The sequence below is a fragment of the Delphinapterus leucas genome, chromosome 1 (assembly GCF_059928025.1).
Source record: "Delphinapterus leucas isolate spDelLeu-1000000601 "Yukka" chromosome 1, BTC_Dleu_Yukka2, whole genome shotgun sequence".
In the NCBI taxonomy this organism is placed as follows: domain Eukaryota; kingdom Metazoa; phylum Chordata; class Mammalia; order Artiodactyla; family Monodontidae; genus Delphinapterus; species Delphinapterus leucas.
The window spans coordinates 38330043-38356292 of record NC_143129.1 but is presented as its reverse complement, the minus strand read 5'-3'; the positions used below and the strand labels follow the sequence as shown (position 1 = coordinate 38356292).

The 26250-nt window shown below is 51.6% G+C and overlaps 1 protein-coding gene and 1 pseudogene across 1 annotated transcript in view; both read right to left on the bottom strand.

Moving 5' to 3' along the window:
- The window catches only part of PPFIA4 (PPFI scaffold protein A4), a 33753-nt gene extending 20202 nt beyond the window's left edge, over positions 1 to 13551 (bottom strand). The window contains exons 1-14 of the mRNA XM_089908159.1: positions 13318 to 13551; positions 11171 to 11272; positions 10620 to 10784; positions 10227 to 10301; positions 9907 to 9996; positions 9140 to 9331; positions 8694 to 8840; positions 8291 to 8424; positions 6336 to 6492; positions 5908 to 6039; positions 5480 to 5542; positions 4698 to 4789; positions 2716 to 2824; positions 950 to 1158 (exon numbers count right to left, since the gene is read on the bottom strand). Of these exons, the coding sequence (XP_089764285.1) occupies positions 950 to 1158; positions 2716 to 2824; positions 4698 to 4789; positions 5480 to 5542; positions 5908 to 6039; positions 6336 to 6492; positions 8291 to 8424; positions 8694 to 8840; positions 9140 to 9331; positions 9907 to 9996; positions 10227 to 10301; positions 10620 to 10784; positions 11171 to 11272; positions 13318 to 13551 (1901 nt within the window). The remainder of the gene's footprint in view (positions 1 to 949; positions 1159 to 2715; positions 2825 to 4697; positions 4790 to 5479; positions 5543 to 5907; positions 6040 to 6335; positions 6493 to 8290; positions 8425 to 8693; positions 8841 to 9139; positions 9332 to 9906; positions 9997 to 10226; positions 10302 to 10619; positions 10785 to 11170; positions 11273 to 13317) is intronic.
- An 11183-nt stretch (positions 13552 to 24734) lies between these two features.
- On the bottom strand, positions 24735 to 26026 carry LOC149750472 (uncharacterized; annotated as a pseudogene).
- Positions 26027 to 26250: the final 224 nt, after the last annotated feature.

The following is a 26250-nucleotide window of genomic DNA, read 5'->3' as shown; positions in this document are numbered from 1 at the left end:
ACACACACAAACTAATGTAAACATGCCAACTATCCTTTAGGAACAGGACCTATCTTTATTCTCAGAGCATGTCTTTCCAACTTTAGGGATGTTAAAATATCCTTTCTTTTGTAGAATGGTTGTGATAGGAAATGGTAATTATCTTTAATGTTTCATTTTGCAGAATGAAAGTTGGCAGTCCTATGTTAGTACCCTTCTCTTTGTGTGTGTGTGTGTGTGTGTGTGTGTGTGTGTGTGTGTGTGTCTAGTGTTTTCTTCTTAGCTGGTCTGTGAAATCCAAAAGTGTGGGAACCATTGAACCAGATGACCCCTACAGCCCTGTAAAGCTCTGACATTCTCTGGTTTGGATTTTCTCTTGCTGTTTGTCACAAACATTAATAAACTCTCTACAAAGGCAGGGTGAAGTGCAGGTCTTCATAACGTTCCCTGCCAATGGTTTCTGTTTGATGCCTCATTAGAGACCAGAGGCATGACACAGTGCACTGAGTTTAGACCCGAGTTTGAATCCGGGCTCTGCCACTTACTGCATCGCTTTGGGCAAATCACTTAATCTCTCTGGTTTGTTTCCTTGTCTATAAAATGGAGATAATGCTGTCTCCTCCAGTGACTGTGATTAGACTGACCAAAGCTCTCACCCTGAGTTGGCCTCAGTATGTGGGAACTACACTCATAATGGTTATGTTTAGCTTCAGGAGCTTCAGGAACACAGTCTCCATAGACCTGGGAGAGAAAATGAAGCCTAAGAAGTCAATCTGAGGTCCTACCCCTCTCTGTCCAGCACTGGGCCAGAACCTTGCCCGATGCTCCACACAGGGTCCCTAAACTGTGGCACTCTAAGGTCCAGCTGTAAGAGACAAGCAAACACATGTAGAATCTCTCCTGCAGTGACCAAACACAAAGAGCCTCTGTCCTTCAAGGAACCTCCCAGGCCCTCCACCCCTGCCCTAACCTGATCTCCTCGTTGATAGCATCCAGCTGCTCCTGCAGCATCATGGCCAGGGTCTGGGCGTCTGAGTGGCTGCTGGGGGAGACAACGTCCACGGAGCCCCCCAGACCCCCTGGCTCATCCTCATCCACATCAGAGATCTCAGGGTCACTGTCAAAGGCAGGGGTGGCTGTGGGGACCAGCACCCCAGGCAGTGGAGATGGCTCCCAGTCCTTAGCAGAGAAGGAGGATACAGGAGTAGTAATAAGACACACCAGATGACTAAGGAGCAGGACCCTCCCAACCTATACCAGCAGCATTGGCATCTCCTAGGAGCTTGTTAGATACGCTAAATCTCTGGCCCCATCCCAGACCTACTAATTCAGAATCTGCATTTTAACAAAATCCCTGGGTAACTTACTTGTATGTTAAAGTCTAAGAAATACTACGCAAACTCAAGGAGCCAGATAGCAGAATGGTTAGGAACAGATTCCAGAGACTGCCTTGCTTTGAATCCTGGCTCCACCCAATACAAGCTACAAGAGAGTTGTTTCACCTCTCTGTGCCTCAGTTGCTTCATCTGTAAAGTGGGAATGGTAATAGTATCTACTTCATAGGTAGCTCTGAGGATTAAATTAGGAAATGCATGTAAGGCACTTAGCACAGGGTCTGGCACCAAGTAAGCATTATGTAAAGGCAATCTGTTTCTACTCACACAAAAGGTGACTAGATATAGGAAACGAGAAAAAGCCAAGCAGGCATGACTGTCTTGTGTCTCAGAGTTTCAGCACATTACAGGACCCTCCGATCAACCCTCAGAGGAGGTAGCTTCTCAGAAATCATTGTACAAACCCCTTCGGTAGACAAAGGTCCAGAAGCAGAAAGAGCACAGAACTGGGCTGGGAGTGTGAGAAGAGCAGCGGAAGAAAAGGAAAGAGGCCATCTCTAACCCCATCCTGTATGACCCAAACCCCCAAGATCCCCTTAGGGCTCTTTTCCCACTCCTGCAGCCTTTAGACTGAGGTCCTGGGCAGCTGCTGTGCTCTTATAAACAGAGGAAAGGGAGAGAGGGGAGAGAGAAAAAGAGATGACTTCAGACTTCAATTCCCCCCTTACACTAGGGGTTTCCTAATGGCAGAGATGAATCTTCCGCCATCAGACTAGGAGTTCCCTCCTTCTCCACCTATATCTGCTAGTGCCCTAGAGCACGTAGAGGATCTGGGCTCGAGACAGAGCACGGTTAACAATTATGGGGCTAGGAAGGAATCAGACTTCCCCAAAAGATTGAAGTCAGTCCTTTTCTGCCCCTAATCTTTCCTGTTCTCTCTAAATCTCCCTAGGCAGACTCCACATGAGCTACATGCTTCTCAGAAAACTTCAGGTGCCGTCCCATGGCTAGTTAACCTGTCATCCTCTCTCACCTACCCATAAACCACAGCTTTTGTTCCAGAAAGCTTGCCAATTCCATCTTGCCCCTGCGTCCCCCACCCCAACCACTAGAAATACGTGCTGCACACCCAGGTACACATGCACAGGCTTCAGTGGGGCCCCAGGGACTAGCTGACCACCCACCAGCCTCTACCTCTTGCCCACTAGGAGGTCGAGGCGAGACACAGCTGTTGCAGTGATGGCCCCAACCCCAAGGCTGCAGCTGTCGTTGACACGGGGGAGGGTAGGGGGAGGATTTGCATCACACCAGCCGTCTGTGAAACTGGAGCAAGGCGCGTGGCTGAACTGACCCCAAACTCCCCAGGGTAGACCCATCCACACTCACCCCTCCACCCCCTCACCTTGGCAGACTCTTCCTGCAGTGCTGAGTAGGAACGATGCAGACCTTGAGGTGCATGGGCGGTTGCGCTCAGGGAGAACCGCACATCTGCTGCACTGCCTATGTGCGCCCTTGAGTGGCGGATGGGGGAGAGAAGACGATCCCTGAGGACTGACAGCCCCAGCTTACACCCACTGGGCCCAAAGAGTTAAGGGATCTTCAGCTGGGAAAAGAGAAGTCTTAGCAGGACATGAGCTTTTGTTAATGCCTTAAGGGCTGCCACGTAAGCAAGAGATTAGGTTTATTCTCTGGTGCTCCAGGGATCAGTATGATCCAGGGGAGAAAGTTCTAGGGAGGCAGCTTTTCACTTAACACAAGAGGCACCTTCAAATAGCAAGAGCTGGCTTATGATGCAACTGGTAGCTTTAAACAAGCTGCACTCCCCTCAGAGAGGTATTCAGGTGGAGACTCTGGCCACCTGACAAGAATGTGTGGGAGGGATCATGGCACCAAGAGAAGTTGGAAGGGATGATCTCTAAAAGTCCTTTGAACTCTGAGCGTCTTTGTTTCTTGGTCTTCTCCCTAGCAACTACCTCTGGTCTTCCTCTGGACTAAGTCCCTGGCCAAAATTCAAGCCAGGCATACTCCCTGTCCCCAGGAAGCTTCAGGAGGCCCTGACACTGTATCAGAGACATGGGCTAGAGAAAGCATTTTGACTGCCCCAAGGGTCTATCCCAACCCTGAAATTTTAGGATCACAGTAATGATCCTCTGGAATATCTGGAGCCTCCCCTACTGACATTTCTTCCCTATGCCTTCCCAGTTTAGAACTTGAGGGAGCCCAGAGCAAAGGGACAGGGTGAGCCTACAACAGGTTACACAAGCTATCTGGAGGGATGGGGGAGTTTCTGCTTATTCCCCCCTTTTCCCTGCAACTCAGTCCCAATTCCATGATGGGGCCAGTGCTTCTATAGTCAAAGCCAAGAACTCCCAACCATTAAGGAAAGCAAGCAGTGCCAAATAGCTTGGTGAACTCTGGGCTATGCCTTTTTAATTGGCGTAGGGGGTTGGTCTCTTCTGAGCAACCTACAGGAAGGGAGAAGTAGGAGGAATTCCAACTACCATTTTCTGTCTCTATTCCCTGCTTCTCTCCACACTCCTATACAAATATTCCTAACAAACTTGAAATTGATACCCAAGTCTCTAACACCCCAGAAACCCACAGGCTTCTCTTCTTCACGTTCAACGTCTCTTTCCCTAATTTAAGCCCTACCCCTCTGCACATATACATGTACAATTTTCCTTTAACCTCTCTTCAAAGAAGCTGATACCTATTTCTCTGATCTAACGAGAGCATGACCATAGGGAACCTTATGTGTTCTGATCTAAGAGACTTTGGTTTGGACAGAAAATATCCAGGAGCCATGAACCTTGAGTGGCCTCATCTACTTCAGTCTCCTCGATCGTCAGCCTGCCTCTCTGGGCAAAGAACTGAGCGCAGGCTTGAGGTCTGAGTTCACTGCCAAATGCTTCACAAAATATGAAGAAAAATCCAGAAGTTCCCTAAAACATGGGCCTAATTTAAGCATTAGGTTCAGAGCCGTAAATAAGGTGTCTCAAAGTAACTAGAGTGAACCAGATACTCCCTGTGAGCAGGCCCTGTGGGACATAGGTGAGCATGTAACTCAGCAGACCCCTGTCAAGGGTGGGCCCTCTGTCAAGGAAGCAGGAATCATGCCCTGTGTCTCATGGCAGTGGCGAAGGATCATCCTGTGCTCTAGTTGCCTCTCAGCATCCCTCAGAGGACAGGTGCTCCCTTCTAAACTGCCCAAGTGAGCTGGGTGACTTTACAAAGTTCTCTAAGCCTCAGTGTCCCACCCTGAATATGAGCAGGACCCTGAGATCCTGGGCGGTGTTTTGGTGGGAGGAAGTCTCCTCCCCCAGGGCCCATCTAGGTCTGTCCAGGACTCCATCACAGCACACTAAGCCTCCTGAGCTCCAGTACCTGGAGTGGATGCCATCCACAAATGGCCCTCCTCGACCCTTCAGCTGGTCCACCTCTTGGCGCAGCTTCTCAATCTCTTCAGACAGGCGGCCCTGTGCCAGGCAGAGCCATGGTGGGGGTAGGGGCGAGGGAGGGGAAGAGAGAGGAGAGAAGGACCAAGAGAACAGCAGAGTTGGGGAGAAGCAGAAGAATGCACTGCAAAGTCCAAAGCCAGGGACCCAAGGCCAAGCCCACAGATGACACCAAAAGAGAAGAGGTCCAACTGGAGAGTGAGTAGAAGGGTTGGCAGGGGCAGGGCCAGAAGGAAGGTCTGTCTGGAAGGACTCTACCAGAACAGGCCTGCTGAGCCCCCACTAACAAGCAAATGCATGACAAATAAGGCTGGGCAGCAGAGGGGCCCTCAGTGAACTCCCAGACCTCACAGACATTGCTAGCATAGGGATAGTGGCTAATCCGGCCCAAATCACCAGAAAGCAAGAGCTTCACCAGGTTTGAGGCCCCACCAAATCCTTCTGTCGAGTCCTTCACAGCGTCCTGCCTCTCTGCTACCCACTCTCTGCCCTATGCTTACGGCTAAGTTTCTTCTTTACAGGTGGGTGGCGGTGATGCATCTACTATGATAGGCTTTAGGGAGGATTAGTGAAATAATGTGTGTACATGGACTAACGAACTGGCTAGCACAGTGCTGGGTTTTAGGGCAGCTGCTTGAAACACAGGCGTGTTCCTTCCTCACAGCAAGCTCAGCCCTCCCGGGCTGGCAGGGATGGCCAGCAGCTGGGTACCTTGTCATGCTGCCACTCTTCAATCTGCCGCTGGGAGCTCTCCAGCTCTTGGATCAGTGTGTTCTGGGGGAGAACAGCTGTGAGCCAAGATGCCCCCCTTCCCCTCCACCCCGGCTCCTCTACTCCGGCTCAGGCCTTCCCCTTCCAGCAAGATCTGCCTTCCGGTCTGCTCTCCCAGCCCTACCTCTCCTTGCCAGACCGCCCCACCCCCAGCCCAGGCTGCTCCTCTTCAGCCTAACTCCACTCCACAGCCCTCCGCAGTCCCCGCCTCACCCAGGCCCCCACCCCCGCCCGCTCCCGACTAAGCTCTCACACCCCAACCATTCCTGCTTGCCCGGCTCCACCCAGACCTTTACCCACCCCGCCCCTTTCCGCCAGCGCAGTCCTTCCGGGCAGCCCTGCCCATCCAGGCCCGCCACCCACAGCACCTTCTCCTCCAGGGCCGCCATGCGCTCCTTGAGGTGGAGCTGCAGGCGCTCATTCGACTCGCTAAGCAGTCGGTCCACGGTGTCTGACAGTCGCTTGCCGTGGTCCTCGTTCATCTTCTCCCGCTGGCGCACCTGCATAACCAGACCACCTTGCACCAAGCCACCCCAGGGCCATCTCACTGCAATCCCAGGGAGCCACTCATTCCTGCTGTGGTTCCAGCCCACTCACCTGTCCCCTTCTTATCCTCCGGGGGCCCCTGTCTGCAGCTTTCCTGACCACCTCCTCCCACCCCTCTGTGGCTCCGTCTCTGTCCCTAGCCAGGTCCTTCCCTAGCTCTCACTCTTCCTCCTTTCCCTACCCACAGACCATCCTGGGATGCCGCCCTGGGGTTGAGAGGAGGCTCGAGAGTCTGGCCCGGTAAGCTCACCCTTGCCAGCTCTTGGTTCTTTTCCTGCAGCTGTCCCTCCAACTGCCGCAGGTGCTCCTCAGTGCTGCCATGCCGCTCTTCAGCCTGGAGGGAGGAATGGGTCAGTGCAGCCCGAAGATCATCTGTCTTCCTGCTCAGACCTTGTATCCCATGCACCCAGGTGCCAGAGCGGCCCTTGGGAATCAGGGCCTCAGGGACCAAGAAAGCCAAGCTCTCCACTTACCATCTTGGAGCATAATTGCCACCACCGTTGCCTTTCTTCCCAAGTACCCCAACCCTGCCGCTTTCCCCCCACCCATACCCTCTCCTTCCTGCTCAGGGCTATAGCCTTGAAACATCCTAGAGCTGGCAGCTCAAGAGGCTAAATTCTCCCTACGCTTCCAGAAAAAAACCCCACTTGAAAGTATGAGCGACCATAAATCTCTATGCCTCCAGATAGATGGAATTGCCCTTAAGAACATGGACTCAAACCAGACTGGTTCAAATCCTAGCTCCCTCCCTTCCCAGCTGTGTGACCTTGGGCAAGTTACTGAACCTCTATTGAGCCTTTATCTCCTCAGTTGTAATAACAGCACCTATGCCCATTGCAAGGACTAAAGGTGATAATCCATGGCAAACACTTAGGACACAATAAGCACTCAACAAATGTTAGCCATGGTGATTACCTTTGTTATTAAAGCAGCCTGGGTAGAGTGGTCTCCCCTTCCGTTCATGCATCTTCAGAGATGGAGACCCCACTGCCTCTTCTGACGAGGTATTCCAGACTATCACACATGTTACAGTCAGGAAATCCCTCTTTAAGGCCCTTCTACTATGACTCCCTTGAACATATTAATCACTTCAGTCCATCCCTTCTTGTCAGTTTTGAGAGTTACTAAAACTGACTGCTCAGCATCCCACACATAATGTCTTCTGCTGCACTTTAAACTCTGCCCTTCACTCCTAGGGGCCTGAGAGGCCTTAGAGACGACCAAATTCAACCCCATCATTGTAGAGATGATGACATCATCACAGAGATAATGACACAGATGCCCAGTTAGGGAGGGAGGGACTTTTCCCAGGTAACAGAGCAAGTCAGTGGCAGAAGCAAACGTGGTCCTGAGTCTACCGAGGTACAGCCAGGCTGCAGGTTCCATCCCCAGAGCCCCCAAGCTGCCACACTGGCACAATGGCCAGCCTCTATCCTCCAGAGGTTCTGGGGTCTGATGCTTATTAAATATTGGTTTTCTTCTCTCCATTGCTTGGGTGGGTAGCTATGGTGATCCCACATGAGGCACCCCTGAAAGCCTCCGACCCGCTGTAAACACTCCTAAATTCTCTTGATTAAGCCACCACATGTAGATGTCCATGCATTTACATAGCTCTTCCAGACCTAGGATGTTTTCAGCCTGCATACCTCCATAAAGTTAACTATCCATTGGGTAAAATTATATTCCCTTTTATTTGTCCAAAAGCTGAAGCCTTCAAACAGCTAGGGATGGTCCCTAGATCTAGAATGCTTCAATTTGACAAAAAAAAAAAGATATGCTCAGCCTAAACTCCCACCCCATTCAGAGATGTATAAACTTTGATCATATTTCCTCTCAGATTTCACCTTTCCAGAAATGAAAGTCCTATTTTTTCCACTTCAGACCCCCCCAAAGGAAGTGTTAACTACAGTGGTGTAAATGATAATAAAAATGTTTTGCATCAGCACAGTTTCTTCTACTTATTAAAGTACTCTTACATCCCTTCTTACGGAACTGTCACGTCCCTGTGGGGTGATGAGGGCAGGGATTACTCTTCCATGTGACAGACACAACAACAAAGTGTGTTTCCTGGAGTCATGCAATGAGAAGCAGTTTCCTGGCCCCCAGCCCAACGTGCGTCCCACTCTCTCCATTCACTGCCTGGCTACATAAGAGCTCAGGAAGCAGGGAACAGAGGAGGATTCCCAGGCCCTTGGCCCGCTTGCCTTGGTGAGGGCTGCAATTCTCTGGGCCAGCTCAGCCTCCACCTCTGGCAGCGTCTCAGCCTTGCGCATCGTCTGCCGCAGTTTCTGCTCTGCTACCTCCAGTAGCTCCTGCAGATGCTGGGCTTTCTCCTCACACTAGCAAAGTAGGGGGTGGGGAGAAGAGTCAAGAGGGAGCACTGAAGCTCCCCCCACCCCCTGGCCCATCCTCAGTAGAGAGCAAGTGATAGGTCAGAAGCCGCAGGGAGCAATCTTGATTCTTGGCTACCCAGAGATACCTGACTTTCCCTTTCCCAAGGCGACCAGCACCTCAGGGTCTCCTGGGCCACCAAGGGGAGGTTCCAGCATGATCATTAGGACCTCCAGGGTCAAGTACAGTGTCCCCCAACCCCATCTGCAGGAGTTACCTGGCGGTGCAGGGACTCCTTATTGGCCAGCTCATTCTCCAGTTTGTCGTTGAGGTCATGAATCGATGTGGCCTCACGCTGAGCAGCCAGGTAGCGCTTCTCCAGTGTGGTTATTCGCTTCTCCACGTCCTCCTTCTGGGCTAGAGCCTGAGCGGTACAGGAGAGGATGAGATGAAGGTCATCAGCTTTTTCCTGCCCTCATCGTGTCCGCACCTCCCCACCAAATCTGGCTGGCTGTATCTCCTCCACATTACCCTATCAGTTTCTGACCTTGACCAATCCCTCCCACCACTCGTCCCCACATTGGACCCTACCAAGTGTTCAGTCTTACACTCCTCAGCCCTTGCCTGGCTCTCCCTCTACACCCAGGACATCCAGCAGCTACCTTCCTGAGTGCCAAATACCTGCACCCAGAAAGATAGGGTCAGGCCCAGGCCCTTGCTCACTTCCCGGAGGTCCCGCTGATGTTTGCTGCTCAGCTCCTCCGACTTGATAAGGTCCCGGCGGGCCGTGCCCAGGTCCTCCTCAAGTTCGGCCACGGTTGCTGTCAGGGTGACCAGTCGCTCCCGGGCCTGGCTCAACTCAAAGTTCTGCTTCTCCAGGAGCTCCTGCAGCTCTTCTACCTGGCCCGCGTCATGCTCCAGAGACAGTGAACTATCAGTCAGTCATCAGAGCCTTGGGCATCCCATTCCCCTGCCCTGCCCTGGGGAGGTGGGAAGAGGGACAGCACAACCAGAGCAGATCACAGCTCTGCCCCCAATTTTAGAGCACACCTCCAGGTACACCCTTCTTCCTCTGGCCTCCAGAAGCTCATTCCAGACAATGACCAAACACTCTCACTCTCCTGTGTATCTCTTGAAAAATAATCATGTCTAGTTTTACCTGCTATTTCAGCCTCTTGTAACCTAGAAAGGGGCATGACTAGGGGAACAGAGGCTCAGAAAGAGAAGTGATCTCTTAGGTACATGGCACCTAACAATGCAAGTGAACAAACACATTATATGCTTAGCAGTGTGCGTACTGGGCACTAAAACAAAAATCTGTAGAGTTCTTTGCAGATGGGGTAGGGGGAAGAAGGAAAGAGAGATGGTACCATTGGAGAAAGCTCCAAATTTAAGTCAAGCAGTTGCTCTACTGCACTAAGGCAGGGCAGGGCCCCCACCTCCTGTCCGGGGTAAGACACGTCCCCTCTATGCAGCTCCCCATGACCCACCTTCCACAGGCATTTCGGTCCCAGTTCCACAGTCCCCTCCTCTTCTGCCACTCCATCCTGAACCCCTGCCTCCTGCTGTAGGGCAGACACCTGTAGGGCACAGTCCCCAGGGCAGTGAGTCAAAGAGAAGAGAACCTCCTATATATTCCAGGCCCTTCCAAGTCTCCCACCTCCTAGAGAGAGATGCCTCCTGTTGGCTAACAGTCTCCAGTTAAGACCGAGGGGAGAAATCTGATGAGGAACAGAGTGGGGAAAAGGGGTAAACAGCCTTGGCTTCCAGGAGCTGTAGTCTACAGATGGAGGGAGGGCAAGCAGCTTACCTGCTGGTGGGCACCCGCCAACTGCTCTTCCAAGGTGGTCACTCTCTCCAGGGCCACCCGGAGCCGCTCTCGCACCTGTCCAAGATAAAAGGGGAGATGAAGAAAGAAACAGGGACCCCACTGGACTCAAGTTGGAGAAGCCTGGGCTTGGTCGACCACCACTGAGCATAAGGCAAAGAGAAGGACCTGCCAAGGGGCAAATTTCTGAGAGGGAACCTAATAGGAGGACCTGGAAATTGGATTAATGGTAGGAGGGAGCCAGTTATGAAGCTAGAAGGCAGTTTTCCCTTCTGAAACACAGGATTCAGAAATCTCAGAGAAGGGATGCACGGAGGCTCTGGGGAAGCCTGGCTGGATTGGGGGTGGAGGCAGGCTGTGGGCCAGCCTAGGTACCTTCTCATCCAGGGCCTTGTGGTGCACAAACAGTGACTTGAGAGCCTTCAGCACCTCCACCTCACTGGAAACCCCTGAAGGTGACTGAGCCTGACGCTTCACCACAGTCATCCTCAGTGACCGCTCATGACGGGACACTAGGCACTCCAGATGTTCCAGAAGCAACTGGCAGAGAGAAGGGGAGGGCAAGAGGAAGGGCTGTGAGCCCAGGGGCTATAAGCAGGGTCCACACGAACACCCAGCAGACACGAGTACTGCCATGTGTACCATTGTTAGAATGGTGAAATACTTCTGTGTGGGTAAACAGCGGCTGCCCCAACTGCATACCTGCCCTAGCCTCTCTCCCAAGACCCCGACCTTTTCCTTGACCCCGAACTAGAGGTGAAAAGCCTAGCACTGATGGTTGAACAAACTGACTATCACGCCAGGGTGATATAAGGCAGGAGGAGGTTAGGATAGGGCTGGGGATGTGCTGGCCCTGGCCATGCCTGCTCCCTTGGTCATACCCCCCACCCCCAAAGCACAAACACACACCAGGTCACCCCACTTACCCTCGTGTTATTCCGCTCTGCTTTCAGCTCTGATATCTCTTCCTCCCTCTCTAGAAGCTGCTCCCGACACATACTCAGCTCCCGGGTTAAGGTGGCAAATTCCTGAAAACCCCCAAGGCCCCTCAGTGCTTGGGGATCCACCACCTAAGCAGTATCCTGCACGCCCGAGTCAGTGGTGGGATCCTCTCACTCGTCCCTTACTTCCACCAACTGTCCCCAGAAAAATCCCTATCCATCCATACTACTAGCATGTGCTTCTCCAGAGGGGAAGCATTCCAAGGATGTGGTAGGGTGCAAGGGAATACAGTTGCATAGAAGAGTGAGAAAGTCACCAGGTCTGCTCTGCGCCCCTTCCCCCTCCAGCCACCAATATAACCTGATTATGTCCTCCCTCCCATTTTGTATTTCTGTTTCTCCAACAATCCAGTGACATTTCCCTTTAGAAGTGGATGGAGGGGAGTTTCACTTCTGGTTTGGCATTAGTAACGTCCCTCCCCAACTCTAACCCCTCTGACACACTGCTGCTAGGGTAATCTCCCAAAGCACAGTGTTGTTTACACCATTAAATCCAAACTTATTATCCTGGTTTCCAGCTTCTCTCTCACAGTTCCTTTCCATACACCCTAAGACCTGGTCAACCTGGGTAACCGCTGTTTACAGTCACTAGTAAACTTCTTAATTCCACACCTTTGCTCAGTGGGCTCCCCCGACCCCTGAAAGCCCAATCTTCTATCAACACCTGATCTTTCAAAGTCCATCTCAAAGGACACACCTCCTTGGGACCTTTCCAGACTTCCCAGTGGAAGGCTTTCTCCCTCCTCTGAAAACTGTTCCGAACACAGGCACTCTGAGCACCTACCATGTACCAGCTCCTGTGCTGGTCACTGGAAACACAGTAACAGAAAAGACATAATCCCTGCCCTCATGAAGCTCCCAGTGAGGGGTTGAGATCAAATCTCAGGTCTGCCCGTTTGTGACCTTGGACAAGATACCTAACCCCTTTGAACCTCTAATCCGAAAGACAATCCTCCCTCAAGTGTTGCTCTGAGGATCAATTATCTGGAAGCTATTTTAGGTGTTGACACTGTTTTAACAGTCCTTTGGGGGCCCCTCTTCTCTTCCTCCACATTTTCTTCCTATCATTTGGGTTCTTGTCTATCTCCTTTCTAGTGTTCGAGCTCCCTGGGGGCAGGGACTGGCTCCTTCATCCTGGGGGGGGGCTTGTTCAGGGCTCCGAACACAGTGGGGTAGGATGGGCCCATCTCCCACCCCAATTCCTCACCAGGGCTCCATATTCCTATCTACAGAGCATCACAAGACTATGCCCCCCGAACGCTTCTGGACCCTGGGTAGGAAACTCAGCTACTCTGGTTCTTCTCCCCACACGTGGGGGAGAGGGCCTGGAGCTGAGTCCTGAGCTGTGTGGCCCCTCAGGGCTGCCTCCCTAACCCTTGCAGCACCCCCACAGGCAGGGTGGCCATGAGCGGTTTACCAATCTCCTCAAGTTTCAGCTTCATCATTTGTAAAATAGAGATGATGGCGATAACAGCGCTAACTTCGGCACTGTGGAATTTAGTGAAGGAAATTCCAGTCAAAGTGCTTAGCACACAGAAAACACAATAAATGCTGACCATTATTGCTAGTAGTCATGTTGATTGAGAAGAATAAGTGGGGTATCACAGCTCTGCCTATAATTTTCCATGTGATGCCTCTTGTTTTTTTCATCTGTGCAATGAGAGGTGGACTAGATAACCTCTAAGGCTTCTTCCATCTCCATTCTCTGTGGTTCGCCACCCACCACTTCCAAGAACAGGACCCTGGTGAGGAGCCTCCAAGGTGGAGGTGTCTTTCCAGTATAGCCTGCCACCTTCTGGCTGCATGGGTTCACTGCAGTTGGCAACTAAGGCTGGGTTTTCTTCCTGCATCAAAGTCCATCCTTTTCTCCAGGTGGAGCCAATTTCAGCCTGAGGAGCTTGGGAGTAACAGGGAAAAGTATTATGAAGCAAGGCGAAGGAGAGTAAATGCTCTGTGAATTCCATCTGTTGAGACGCTACTAGACGAAGAGAGCTGAGGGCCCAGAAGCTGAGGGCTCTGAAAGGCTGGGTGAGGGGAAGGGGATGAGGGAGATGCAGACTATCGGGCCTTACCTGGGGAAGGGCAGAGTTAAGGCGGCACTGGAGCTGGTCTCGCTCACGCAGGGCATCCTGGAGCCGGCTCTGTGTCGCCGCCAAAGTCTCCTGATTCTCCCGAAGGGACTCTAGCAATTTCTCCCGCTCATCCAGCATGTTCACCATCAGCTGCTCCAGGTTGGCGTCAGCATCCGTTCCATGGGGAGACCCCAGGGGGTCCCCCTCGGTGATTGTGGGCATCACTTCACACATGGTGGGGGTGGGCAGGGCCTTCTCAGTGTCAGGGCACAGGGGAGGGGTTCACAGGGTTGGCACCTCCAGGGCGACCCGGGTAGGGGTCTCAGAGCAGGCAGTGCCAGGTGAGTGAACAGACGGCATCAGTTGCTCTCGGTCTGAAAGGGGCCTGGTGCCCAGAGCGCCCCTGTGAAATGGAGTGAGAGGGCCTGGTTTAGCCTCTCAGCGCTGGGGCTGGGTGCCCTATGTCCCCAGGCAAGCAGGCAGCAGCTGAGCGTGGCCATGACAGGCAGGGAGAGCAGGGCTGGAAGAGGGCCCTTTCCTTAGACTGAGCACTGGAGCCTGGCAGAGTCCCAGCTGGGTCCAGCAACAACCATCGTTTCCGGAGGGCAGTGGTCTGTTGGAGAAGAGGCTGCTGTGAGAAACAGCTGAGCAGAGAAGGGCATCCAGGAGGTGGGTGAGGGGAGAGGAGGCAGGAACGTGGACCAGAACGTGGGGGAAGAGGGTGAAGAGTTGGCGCATGCCCCTTCTCCGGGCTTACTCACTCAGATGGTGCCTTCCTTAGTTCTTCCAAGAAATGCACATGCCCACTGCTGTAGCCTCTGTCACCAGCTTCCCCCACCCACAGCTGTCAGAAGTGCAGCCGCAGTGGAGTGGTTCCCCCACCCACGTGGCTTGCTGGCCAAATATAGAAATAATTCAGTAAGCGGCAAGGGAGCAGCCGGAAGGCTGCCCAGAGTCCTCCCGAGACCTGAGGCTGTGAGAGTGGGAGGAGAGGAAATAGGGTCCCTACCCCACCCCATAGGTTTCTCCCCCACATTCAGGCCAAGGCAAGCACAGAAGGGGTTAAAGGGCTCTTAGTGGGTGTGAGTCCCATACAGGATGGACTACTGGGCTCATAGGAAACAGGGACAGAGTAGCTCCTACCCTGACCACTGGCACAACATGGCTCCTTGAAAAGGCACAGGCTGGACACTGGGGCAGGCAGACAGCCCTGACCTGCTCCATGCCCATCATTCAGGGAGGAGGCTCTGGCTCAAGTAATCCCCTACTCCTGAAACCTGGCAGACAGCAGGCTTCCATTCTGAACTCATGGCCTACCACCTCTGGGTTGGAGCAGAGACAGAATGATGTAAAGGATTCATGTTGGTAGGTGGGGGAGATGTTACTCTCCTAGGGCAGGGCTTCCATGTGGGGCCCCTGCTCGTGTCTGGGAATCTTCTCCCTCCATGTAACTTCCCAATGCTGGCACTGTCAGAAAGTCACCAGCTAGGGTGGTTAGCATGTGCACAGCCTGGCAGTAACGCCTTGAGCCTGGCACAGGGAAGTCCAGTGGTCAGAGCAAAGGAAGGTGAACCGAGGAAGGCAGCATGCAGCTAGGGATTTCTGCCTGCCATCAGCCTCCAACCTCCCTGCTCACTGCTGGAAGGCTACCACCTTAATCAGTTTTCAGAGGGAGCTGTCTTCAGAGCTCCTGTTTTATGAGAGGTGGGATGTGAGACACCCAGCACAGTAATGGGCACTCAGAGAAGCCCCGTAAATGGTGCTTTCCTTCCTTCCCTACCCCATCCCCATTTGGGAGACAGAGGGACAGCTTCCTGTTCACCCCTCAGGTAGCAGACTGGGGAATAGGCAGACTGGGAGGGTCAGGGAGAGGACAGGCGGCATCTGGACCCAGTATGAGGTGAAAAGTCAGACACAGGGAACCTCTGGCCTGTGGCAGGGTTGAACCTAGCAGGGGAACCAAAAATGGGCCATGTCTCTTCTACCTGAACCCCCCTGTCATCCCCTTATCCCCTCCCCCAGAAACGGGGCATAGCCAAGGTGAGGCTGGGGAGGAACTTGGGCCTGGATAAGATAAAAGTTAGAGTGCCAGCTTGAGAACTCCCAAGCTCATACCCACAGCCATTCCCAGAGGGCCCAGTAGTTCAGGCAGCATGTGGGCGTGCCCACACAGGGAGACACAGGAACTTGGAGACTTAGGACATACACATGTTCCCAGACACAGAAACTGGATACACACTCTGATCCAGGGATCCATTCCCCAAGCCGGACAGTCACCGTAAAGGGCAGGGTTCCAAGAGGTGAAAAGTAGCACCTTGGTCTGCACCCTACCTTACCCCAATATCGCTGCCCCACAGAGCAGCTGGGAGCAGGTAGGAGGGGCTGCTACCCCAGTCTTGCCAGAGGTGCCATCTCACTAATGCTAATAACAGCAAGTCCTCTGATTCTCCTACCCACTTCACCCTAAAGCTCCAATCTGTGAGGTTTAAAGGCCACATTGGCCCCCCATACCTCTCCAAGCTCATCAACAGCCAGGCCCTCATCCCTTCCCACTCCCCTACCCCCATCCCAAGAAGAAATGGAAGCAGAAAAGAAGGCCAGTCTGGGGAAGGGGCCCCCTATGGCAGAGGCTGTCTTTTGGAGAAGAGTATAGTGTGCTCAGGAGCTCAGGGACTCAGTCCAACAGATCTCCAGGCAGCCTGCAGTGTAATATAGAGGAAGGAGCCCAGAGCGGGGACTCTGGAGACCTGAGCTGCAGTTCTGCCAGACCAGCTGAGTGATCTTGGGCTTGTCATGACCTACTAAGGCCTCTACTGTAAGAACCCACAGCCCTTATTTAGTCCACCTCAGAGGGATGAGATCATGGATAAAGAGTTTGGAAAAGCACCCCACAATTGTAGGGGAGTATGAATTACCTTAGTAGTGGGCAAAGGCAGGCCTGTGGGTGGGTTTTGCCTCTCACTGTTGTGGCCTCTCCCGTTGCGGAGCACAGGCTCCGGACGCGCAGGCTCAGCGGCCATGGCTCACGGGCCCAGCCGCTCCGCGGCACGTGGGATCTTCCCGGACCGGGGCATGAACCCGCGTCCCCTGCATCGGCAGGCGGACTCTCAACCACTGCGCCACCAGGGAAGCCCTGTGGGTGGGTTTTTTATGGCTCCTTATGGGAAAGGGGTTGGGAAGTTCTCAGGAAGGAAACATAGGACCTCAGGCTGCCCACAGTGATGTGCTGGCCATTTGGTCTGACTTGGCCTCCTCAAATCCTCCTAGTCATTCTGGTAACTGAGAAGCTGGCTTCAGTGCCATCAGCCCTTTCCCAGCCTCCTTCCAAACCGAGAGCCAGGTAGCGACTCCACTTACCCTAGTGAACTGGCATCATGTAGAGCAGGTTGAAGATGAGCCCAGAGATGTACGCCAGACAGATGCCCCTGAGATGACTGTCCAGGACTTCCTCTCCCTGTCCCCACAAACTGCACAAGCATGGTGAGCAGATGGGAGCTTGAAGACAGCCACATCAGGACGCCTGGCTCTTCCTGGTTCCATGGCCATCTTTAAATAGCGCAATTATCATCTCAGCCTAACACAAGCCTCCTCAACCCCTGCATAATTCCTAAGTAACACTCACACGTCCTGATTCAGAAGCGAAAGCTACCAGCCCCCAAAGCAAACATATGTGAGGGGTTTTGCCAAGTGAGGAGTGTGGGCAGGCTGTGACACAACAAAGGGCTCCAGACTGAGCTGATGTGTGTGTGAGGAGGGAGGGGTCAGATGAAAACCAGGCCTCTGGGGTTTTAAACACAGAAGAGGCAGACTCTGAGGCCTCTTTGGCTCCCCCAAAATCACCCCCATCTTTTCCTAACAAACAGGAGGGATGGGCACTTGGGTCTGATGCTCTAGCTGGCCACATGCACACACAGACAGGCTGGCTCCCCACTGCCCTGCCAGATGGCAGGCCCCACCATGGTGAGACAGCTCAGCAAAGGCAAAGCTACCAGCTCCCATAGAAGCCAAAGGGCCAGGGCAAAGCTTCCAGGAGCTGTGCTCAAGTCTAAGTGGGCCATGAGCCACACAAAGAGGGCGCTTCAAGGTAAAGAGGTAAGAGAGGAAGGTCAGATACCCACCCAATTGGAAGGTCAGGTACCCACCCAAAAGGGTGAAGACCTGAGGAAATGGGGAGGGAAGTGGTCATCTAGGAAAATAATAACAATTATAATAGCAACTATGATTTATTCAATATTTACCATGTGCCAGACACTGTGTTGTCAGTGGACATATATTAACTTACTTTAATCCTCACAAGTCCTTGCAAGGAAGACACAATTCTTCTTCTCATTTCACAGATGTGAGAATTGGGACTTAAGGCATGTAATCAAGTCTATTACAGCTAGTAAGAGGAAGAGCTAGGATTCAAGTCCAGTCTGTCTGACTCCAAAGACGGGTAGGGGATGGAGGAAGAGGGAGTGGACATGACTCCTTCAGGCATCGTGTTTCTTCCAAGAGGCCAAGGCACTTGGGCCCCGGCCCTTGTCGCCTTCATCCAGGGAGATGGCAGCCTAGGGATAGCTCACCTCGGGCCTCCTCCACTGATCCTCCTCTAGCTTGAGCGAAGGCCTCTGTGTAGCAGGCATCATGGTCATGAGGCAGCCACTTCCCCACTGGAAGTGACCTGTCTCCAAAGCCTTATCTACCCCTACCCAATTCTCTCCCTCTACCGCCTAGCTGGCTCCATACTGAGTTGTAAGGAGACTGCCTGAGTTCCCCATACCATACCACATTACCACAGGAGCTACAGAAACACATTCTTCTGAGCCCTCAGCCCCCCTCACCCTGTGGGGTTTTCAGATACCATCCTCCCAGTAGAATGAAGTCTCACTCCCCACCTCTTTTTTCCTCTAATCCAGAAGCTTCTCCTCCTCCCTTGTTCCTCTCCCTATCCAGCTCAACACCCCAAGAAGACTTGCCCTCACTCATCCTCTTCTCCAAAGCCCAGTCAAGCCCTTTCTCCCCTGCTACTCCCTAGCTCTGCCCACTGTCATGCTCCCAAAGCCCACCTATTGCTCATGAGCTTCTAGCACCTCACCTGGCCTGCCTCAGTCTTCCTTTCCATGTTAGTCTAAGGAACTCCTGATCACCCTTCTAAGCTCATCTTAAATACCACTTTCTCCATGGAGCCTTTTCTGATTCCCCCCCATACATAAGATTGGCTCTTCCACTGACCCAGCACAGCCTTTCCCTCTGTTTGTGCAACATAGACTCATCTGAAGACTCTAAGGTAAGAACCATAACCTAATTATCTTTGGATGCTCCAACACTTACCATGGTCCTAACATACAAGGAGCTGAATGGATACATGTGACAGAGTCATTCTGGGAAGTGCATCTCTGACCAACTTTAAAGAAGGGGAACTCTAAAATAGAAAAAACTGACTCAAGGCCTGGGAATAGGTTCATTTGTCTTCCCCTCTGAAAAATTAAAGCTTCTTTACAGCAAGATGGAGGCCACTCCTGCCTCGAAAGGAAGACTCTGGAGCAGGCTGACGGGCTGGCTCCTCCACTGACATGTGACTCTGGAAAGACACCTAATCTCTCTGAGCCTCCGTTCTTCATCTGTGAAATGGAGATGACAATAATATTCACCTCACATAGCTGATGTGAGGATTACTAGAGTTAACATATGCAAAGTGTTGACATCCGTGTCCAGAAAACACTCAGTAAGTGTTAACTCTTAGCACCCCAGGCTCCTGAAGCACCTCAAGGCTGGGCCCACTCCAATTACAATAAGAAAGCTAAAAATCTATATTAGCTACAGGAAGCCTTCCAAGAGAAAAACACTCTTGGAAAAGCTTTATTGACAGTTTCTCACTGCTGGCCACAAATCACTTCTGAATCATCCAGTTCCCTGGGTCCCTAAAAGGCCAGCAGTTAGACTTTCTCCGGGCATCAGGTTCCCAAATCTGGAAAATGAAGGTTGTAACACACAACACGAGACAGTGATCTTACAGGGTGTCATGAGGGTCAAAGGAGTTAAGAGACATGAAACTGTTCTGAAAAGTATAAAATGCTACCCAAGCACAGGTTAGCACTGACTGCCAGCCCAGATACTCAACTTCCGAACATCGCGCATTCTGCTGATTCAGGAACAGGCCTCTCTATCTGACAGGTTCCTCTGGGCCTGTATCTGTGAAGCCCATCCCTCCAGCTGCTCCCCAGGAGTTAGTTATGAACCACCTCTTGCTAAGACATGGCCTATCATTTGGGTAAGCAAACAACTTTCTGTCCAAACCAGGAGAGTGAATGGAAGCACTGTTAACAACCACACCAGGACACAGATATAAACTGCAGCTGCCCCAGGCATGCCTAGCCGTATGGTTACTCGCATTCTCACCACCCCAGGAGGACTAATGTCAAAGGCTAGTGGGGAAAGGAGGACTGCAAGTCTCTGTGCACCTCCAAAATAGTTCCGCTTCAAAATTACAGCCATCACAACTACATCTTTAAATTAAGCCAGGGATTTGCAAACTGGGCTTTATGATAGAGTACCTTTGGGGCAGCCCGGGACGAAAAAAGGGGAAAGAGGTGAGACAGACACAAAGGGCTCTGAACTCTCTTTCCTTTCTTTAATCTCATCAACTCCAAGTCTGTCAATTTTACTGGACATGTGATTAAGGTTTCATTTGTATAAAAGGGTTCCAGGCCTAAAAGAGGTTAGAAGATCCCTGGTAAGTATTGTCTACAGAGACCTCTGCTAAAATAAATACATGTTCTCTCAGAGAGGCAGCACATCAATGCAACAGAGAAAAAAACCTGGGAAGGCTACACAGGTGACACTGGGGGCCCACATTCTAAATGTCTAGTAGAGATCATTTATTTACAAAAGCTAAGATAGGCAGGACCTGGCTTTCACTGAACTTACATCATTAAGTACAGTAACCCTAGCCATCTTCTGCTAATCAGAGCCGTTGATTAACACTTACAGATGTCCTCAAATAATGTTCGCAAAAGAAGGAACAAAGTCATAAATGTCATCTATTTGGAGGATAAAAATCTTTCAAACTAGAGGTCTGTGTGGGACAAATATGGGTCCTCTGGTGTTCACAAAAAACTGCACAGAGGTTTCTGCGTTAGTAGGTCAGCCCATCAGATTAGAGAGCTGTCACGTAGCAGAAAACAGAACTGCTCAGGGGTAATCAGGAACACCAGAAGGGAGTGCTGCCAGGTGCTGGGGTGTGAAAGGTCTAGAGTACACAGAACTACCCAGAGACATGTAGGCACCACAAAAAGTGTGTATGTGTATGTGGTCACAAAAGTATGGGGGCTATATGTGGTTATGACACAGAGAGAACGTGGGGGAAGGCATGTATATTCACACAACAGAGTGTGTAAGTGCATAGTCATGAGAATTTGTGGCGTAAATGTGTAATCATGAAAGAGAAGCGTGTGTGTGTGTGTGTGTGTGTGTAAGAGTATGGTCATGAGAATGGGGTCCTGAGCGCATGTGCGTGAGAGAGCATGAGTATGTATAATGGTGAGATTGTGTGTGGATGTGTGTGGTCACAAGTGTATGACAGGGCTCATGATGGTATACGACTGTGGTCGTGAGAATGCATGTGTGTGTGCAGTCATGAGAATGCATCTGGGAGTCATGAAATCATGTATGTTCATAAGAGCTCATGGGTGCCGTGAGAGCTTTGTGTGTGTGCGTGATCATGAAAGCGTACCACTGGTCATGAAAGAGTGTAAGTGTATATGTGGTCTTGAATTTCTGTGGGAATGTATGAGAGGGAAAGGAGGGAAGGATGAGGATAATAATGAAGGAATGAAAATTCCACTTGTTCCATGTGCTCTGTCCCAAACAAGGGCCAAAATTTTGGGGTACTCCACAACTGGCCTAGTGTGAGCTGAGGTCAAGGAACTGGGCCCAGCCCACCCTTCTACTTACCACCATCCATCAGAGCTCTACTGCCTAATCTCCCGAGCCCAGGGCTCCGTGTGCATTAGAGATGGCGGTGGTCACCCCCTAAGTCTCCCAGAATGCTCACTCTTCATGGAACAGTCAACGTCAAGCTCCTGGCCTGGCTGCACTTCCCAGGCCCTCCTCTCAGCAGCTATCCTCTAAGCCAGCGGTCCGCAACCTTTTTGGCACCAGGGACTGGTTTTGTAGAAGACAATTTTTCCACGGACGGAGTTGGCGGGGGCATTGTTCAGGTGGTAATGTGAGAGATGGGGAGCGATGGGAAGCGGCAGATGGAGGTTCGCTCGCTGGCCCGCCACTCACCTCCTGCTGTGCTGCCTGGCTCCTAACAGGCCTTGGACTGGTACCTGTCTGTGGCCTGGGGGTTGGGGACCCCTGCTCTAAGCCAAACACAGGAAAATCCTCTTCTGTAGTAGCTGTCAAGAACCTCTATCATCCAGTGCCGACCCCCACCCCTGCCCATATTTGGAACTGCAGATTCCTGCTTGAAAGGTTTTCTGACGTCATGCAGGCCAACCTCCTTCCACAACATCCCTGACAGTTCAGTCTTTACTTGATTATCCTTCAGGAATAAGGAGCTCACAACTAAATGAGGAATCCCTCATTGTCCTAAGGAAGTATTTCTTAAATTAAATGGAAACCTATCTCTCCTTTAAAATGACAGTTATCTATCTGAAGACAGTGGCCATGAAGTCACATCAGACATGCATTTAATTTATGAGAATAAATTTATGAGAATAAATAAAATTCCACTGGCTGGGCAAAGTGAGCAATAAAGGCCTCTAAATGCAAACCAGCTATTTCATCTGACACTTAACTACAAAATTATACTTGTACTTAAATACTCTTTTAAATCATTGTATACATTATGTATTTTTATAATTACTATATAATATATACTATATCTGTACATTAGTATTATTATTCAGAGTTATAAACCTAAACCACATACCATGGCTTTATGGGAGATTTAGGAATTTTCACTTCACTGCCTATAGAATCTAATTCCCCCACTGATGTAATACCACTGTATTGGGTCCCCAGAGGATCCTCTGCTCCTGGTTAAATATTTCTAGTTGCAAGGAGGTTTCATTGAACCCAGAGGATCTGAAGACAGATCTCTTTAATTCAATCCAACGATTACTGTCAGTAGACTTCCTATTCTGTAGTAGATTACTTACTTAGCTAGGAATTGTTATGGATACAAAAGGCAAGTAAGATACAATCTTTACCCTTAACAAGTTCACAGTCTACCTGAAAGAACTTAAGATATACAAGTAATCATTTGGGAGCAATACGGAGTAGCATGTGATCAAAGATTCAGTCTCTGGCACAGCCTGGGGGTCAGCACTGAGCACCACTTGGAGTATGACCAACTGAATTAACTGGTGATAGTTTCTCCTCCAGCTCTTTGAGAATGAAGCAACCCCAGCTAAGGCCTCTCAGCCCCTGACTGACAGGCAAGAAGCTGCTCTGGATTAGAACTGATTTCACCTGGGGGAACAGAAGACACTTGAGGGAGGTGGGGGGCTGCAGCTCCCGATGCTCTCTGAAAGCAGAGCAATGAGCTGGGCAGCAGTCATGCTTCTTGTGTGACTGGTGAGCCAGCGGCCAGGAGATAAGAGGGGAGTCCTCAGGCTCTGCCAGCCCTGGAGTTTCATACCATCCTGGCTTAGAGCTCCTTCCCCCACTGCTATTTCCCCATGACATTCTCAGGTCCTAACAGGCCACTCCCAATTCAGAAAAGGTCCCCTAGAAACACCCCCTCTCAGAGTTCGCCCAGCACCAGCACCTCTCTGAGTACTCTTTACTCTGCTGGCCATCCCAAGTGCCACACTCCTGTGAGCCAGCACCACATGCCCTCCAGAGCTAATTATATCTCAGTGAGCAAGCAGGCCAGAGGGGGGATGTATGGTGACTTCATGTGGCTGCAGTACACACTCACCCCTCCCTCTGACCCCACTCCCTCCCCTCCATTTCTCCCAATTCCCTACCTGGGACCTAGACTCTGAGGCAGCTTTCACTCAGTCCTCCCTGCTCCATACCAACTCCTCCTCTCCAGCACACACACACCACACACAACTCCATACCACTCAGAAACCACACGTTGTTTCTATGTCAACCCATCCAAGGGCCTAAAGCCCCAGAGTAGAGTATCCCTGGCATAGAAAGACCTCAGCTATCTCCCCCATATCCTAAAGCCCCATTGGCCCCCACCTCCCTGGCCCTGCTCCTCTCCCTAGCTCTCACCCTGCTATCCTCAGAGGCTCTCTCTGAAAGGATCCACAAGCAATCCCTGACAGCTCTTTCAGCTCTAAGATTTCAGCAATCTCCTAGAGAGGAGACCCAGCAGCCTGTCTGCCTGCCCTGCCCTGCCCCTCCAATCTCTCCTTAGCACCCAGCTGCCAGACCTTCCTTATACATGCCACAGTTCTGGCATCATGACGTGCTCAGCTGCACATGCCCAGATACCACTGGACGAGATTTCCCTTTCACATCCCCCCACCCCTACTCTTCTATCTTCCAGAGATGGTGTCTCCCATTGTGCTGGGTGTCTAGTGCATTCTTGGCCCCTGATAACCATTGTGCCATTCATTGCTTCATTTTTATCTTGAGATACCTTTTATCCCAGGCAGCCTCCTCACACCTCAGGACAAAGTCCTAGAAAATAGCCAAAGGAAATCATTCAAACTGTTCCTTTTGCTAAGGTACTTTTCCTTGGGACTGCCTGCTAATTAATAGTGGTAGGGGGTGGATAGGTTGGAATCCAGTTCAGACAGTTATTTGAAAGGATGTGGACAGGGCTCTGGCTTTTTCTAATCCAAGAGCAATGTAACAAAATTGGGGCTGGTGGAGGGCGGGGAGCGGGGGCTGGCGGTGTGCAGAGCTGTTAACAGTGTCTACTGTGTGTACCTTTCAGGTGCTCCATAGCCCTAAATTGCCTTCAGAAGACTTAGCACCTAGCATGGTGTCTGGCATTATAGTAGGTGTCCAATTAATGTTTGTTGGATGTCAAACAAAGTACTAGGTACCAGTTCCAATGGGGAAGACTGGGGGAAGAACCTGAAACGTGGCTACTGGAGCAGCCCCTTAAGCTCCCGCCAGGAGGGGATCTCCATGCTAAGCAGAGTCTCCTCCTTAACCACTTGCTCACCACATAGGACAGCAGCCCCAATTCCCCCACCCCTCTACCAGCATACCTCTCCTCAAAGGTGACTAGCACCTGGTGGTACCTTGTCCTCAATCCCTCCTCCTCAAAACAAAAAACCCAGCCATACCTCGTTTCCAAGTCTTTCAACCGGACCTCTCTCTTCCCACCCACCACCAAACTGTACGGGGAAAACACCGCTACTGCGTGGTCGAAAGTCAGTTCCCCACTCCCACCCTCCCAGCTCAGGAATCTGTATTCCAGCACTCTTTTACGGTTGCGCCCACACTCAACCCCACCTTCACCAGACCTCGGATTGGCCGCTCCTTCCACCCCACCGCCCTGGCACTGCAGAGATGGGGGCATCTCTGGCACAGCCTGAGACTGGCAGTTCGAGGAATGGAGAGCTAGCAATATTAAGAACGGGTGATATGAGCAACGTGGAAAGGAATAAGGCCCCCGGGAAGAGCGAAGACCTCAGTACCTCTTGTGCCAAAGGAGCGGAGCTGGCCCAGGCTCTTCTTCTCTGACTCTCCTGGAAGGGAAATGGGGGCGCAGTCCATCCAGTTCCCACCGGGAGAGTTGCCAACTCAGCTCCCCCCCCCCAAGCTGATGGAGCTGAAGGCGAACTCCACGCCCTCCCCGCAAATCGAGAATCGTCCCCCCCCCCATTCTCACCTCCAAGGGCACAGGGCACTGCAAAGGCTGGTGAGGGGCGGCAGAAGCAGCAGTAGCGAAGTCTAAAGGAGACGACACATTTGAGTAAAAAGGTGCTGTTTCCCCAGAACCGCTAGACTGAGACCCCCTCCCCAAACTGTGAGGGGAGCTGAAAGTGGGAAAAAGAGGCATCCTTCCCCAACCCGGGCTCTGGACGCTCACCTGCCTGCAATCACTGAAGGCCGGGCAGCTCGTATCCGAGCAAGAAGCCACCCCGGACCCCGGGAGCCCGACGCGTCCTAGGGAGCCGAGCAGGCGCGGACGTAGCTGCAGCCTCCACCAGCGCCGTGGCGCCCCTCCTCAGGGTCCTACCCCCTCCTTCTGCTGACAGTCCCTGGCCCCACCTCAAGGGCGGGGCCTGACCGACTCCCTCGAAGCCACGCCTCCGCCCCGGCACTCCCTCACACGTGACACAGGAGCCTCTTTGATGCTGCGCGCCATCTTGGTTCTGCCCGGAGAGTCCTTTACGAGGTGGCGGAGAGCCGAGGTTTTTACCCAACGCCAGTAAAGTTTCAGAGCCCAGCGGAGTCCTGGCTCCTTCCCAGTGAGGTGCAGCACATATCCCTTTGAACTTACCTTTGTCTCTAACCACCTGCTCTCTAAATTGGCCTCAGTACTGGCCTTGTAATTGTTTGCCAATGGTTCGTCACCTTTCTCTTGCGCCCATTTACTACTTTTACTCTGGTTGTACCCATTTTGTAAGTGGAGAAACCTAATCCAGATACATTTCCCTAGGGTGCACTTCAGTGAATTGTGTCGCTTGCCTGAATTCAGGTATTTGGCTGTGCTAACACTTACTATAAAATGAAATGTTTGTCTATTATATATACATAGTATGAAGACAGTCTCAATGCCAAAATTCCTGACAAATTTTGGTTAAATCTGTACATTTTCTTGAATTGCTCCTTACCCTGTCACCTGTGGCTATTAATGCATCTTTCCCATCTGGTTTGTGAAGTATCATCACAGTGCTTACTCAATCCTTTACAATACCCAGTACACACTGCTACAAGTGTGAAAGATTTTTATATACATGCCATGTGTACAGACTTATACACACACATGTTCTATATCAGCAACAAATGCTGTAGTTGAGATCA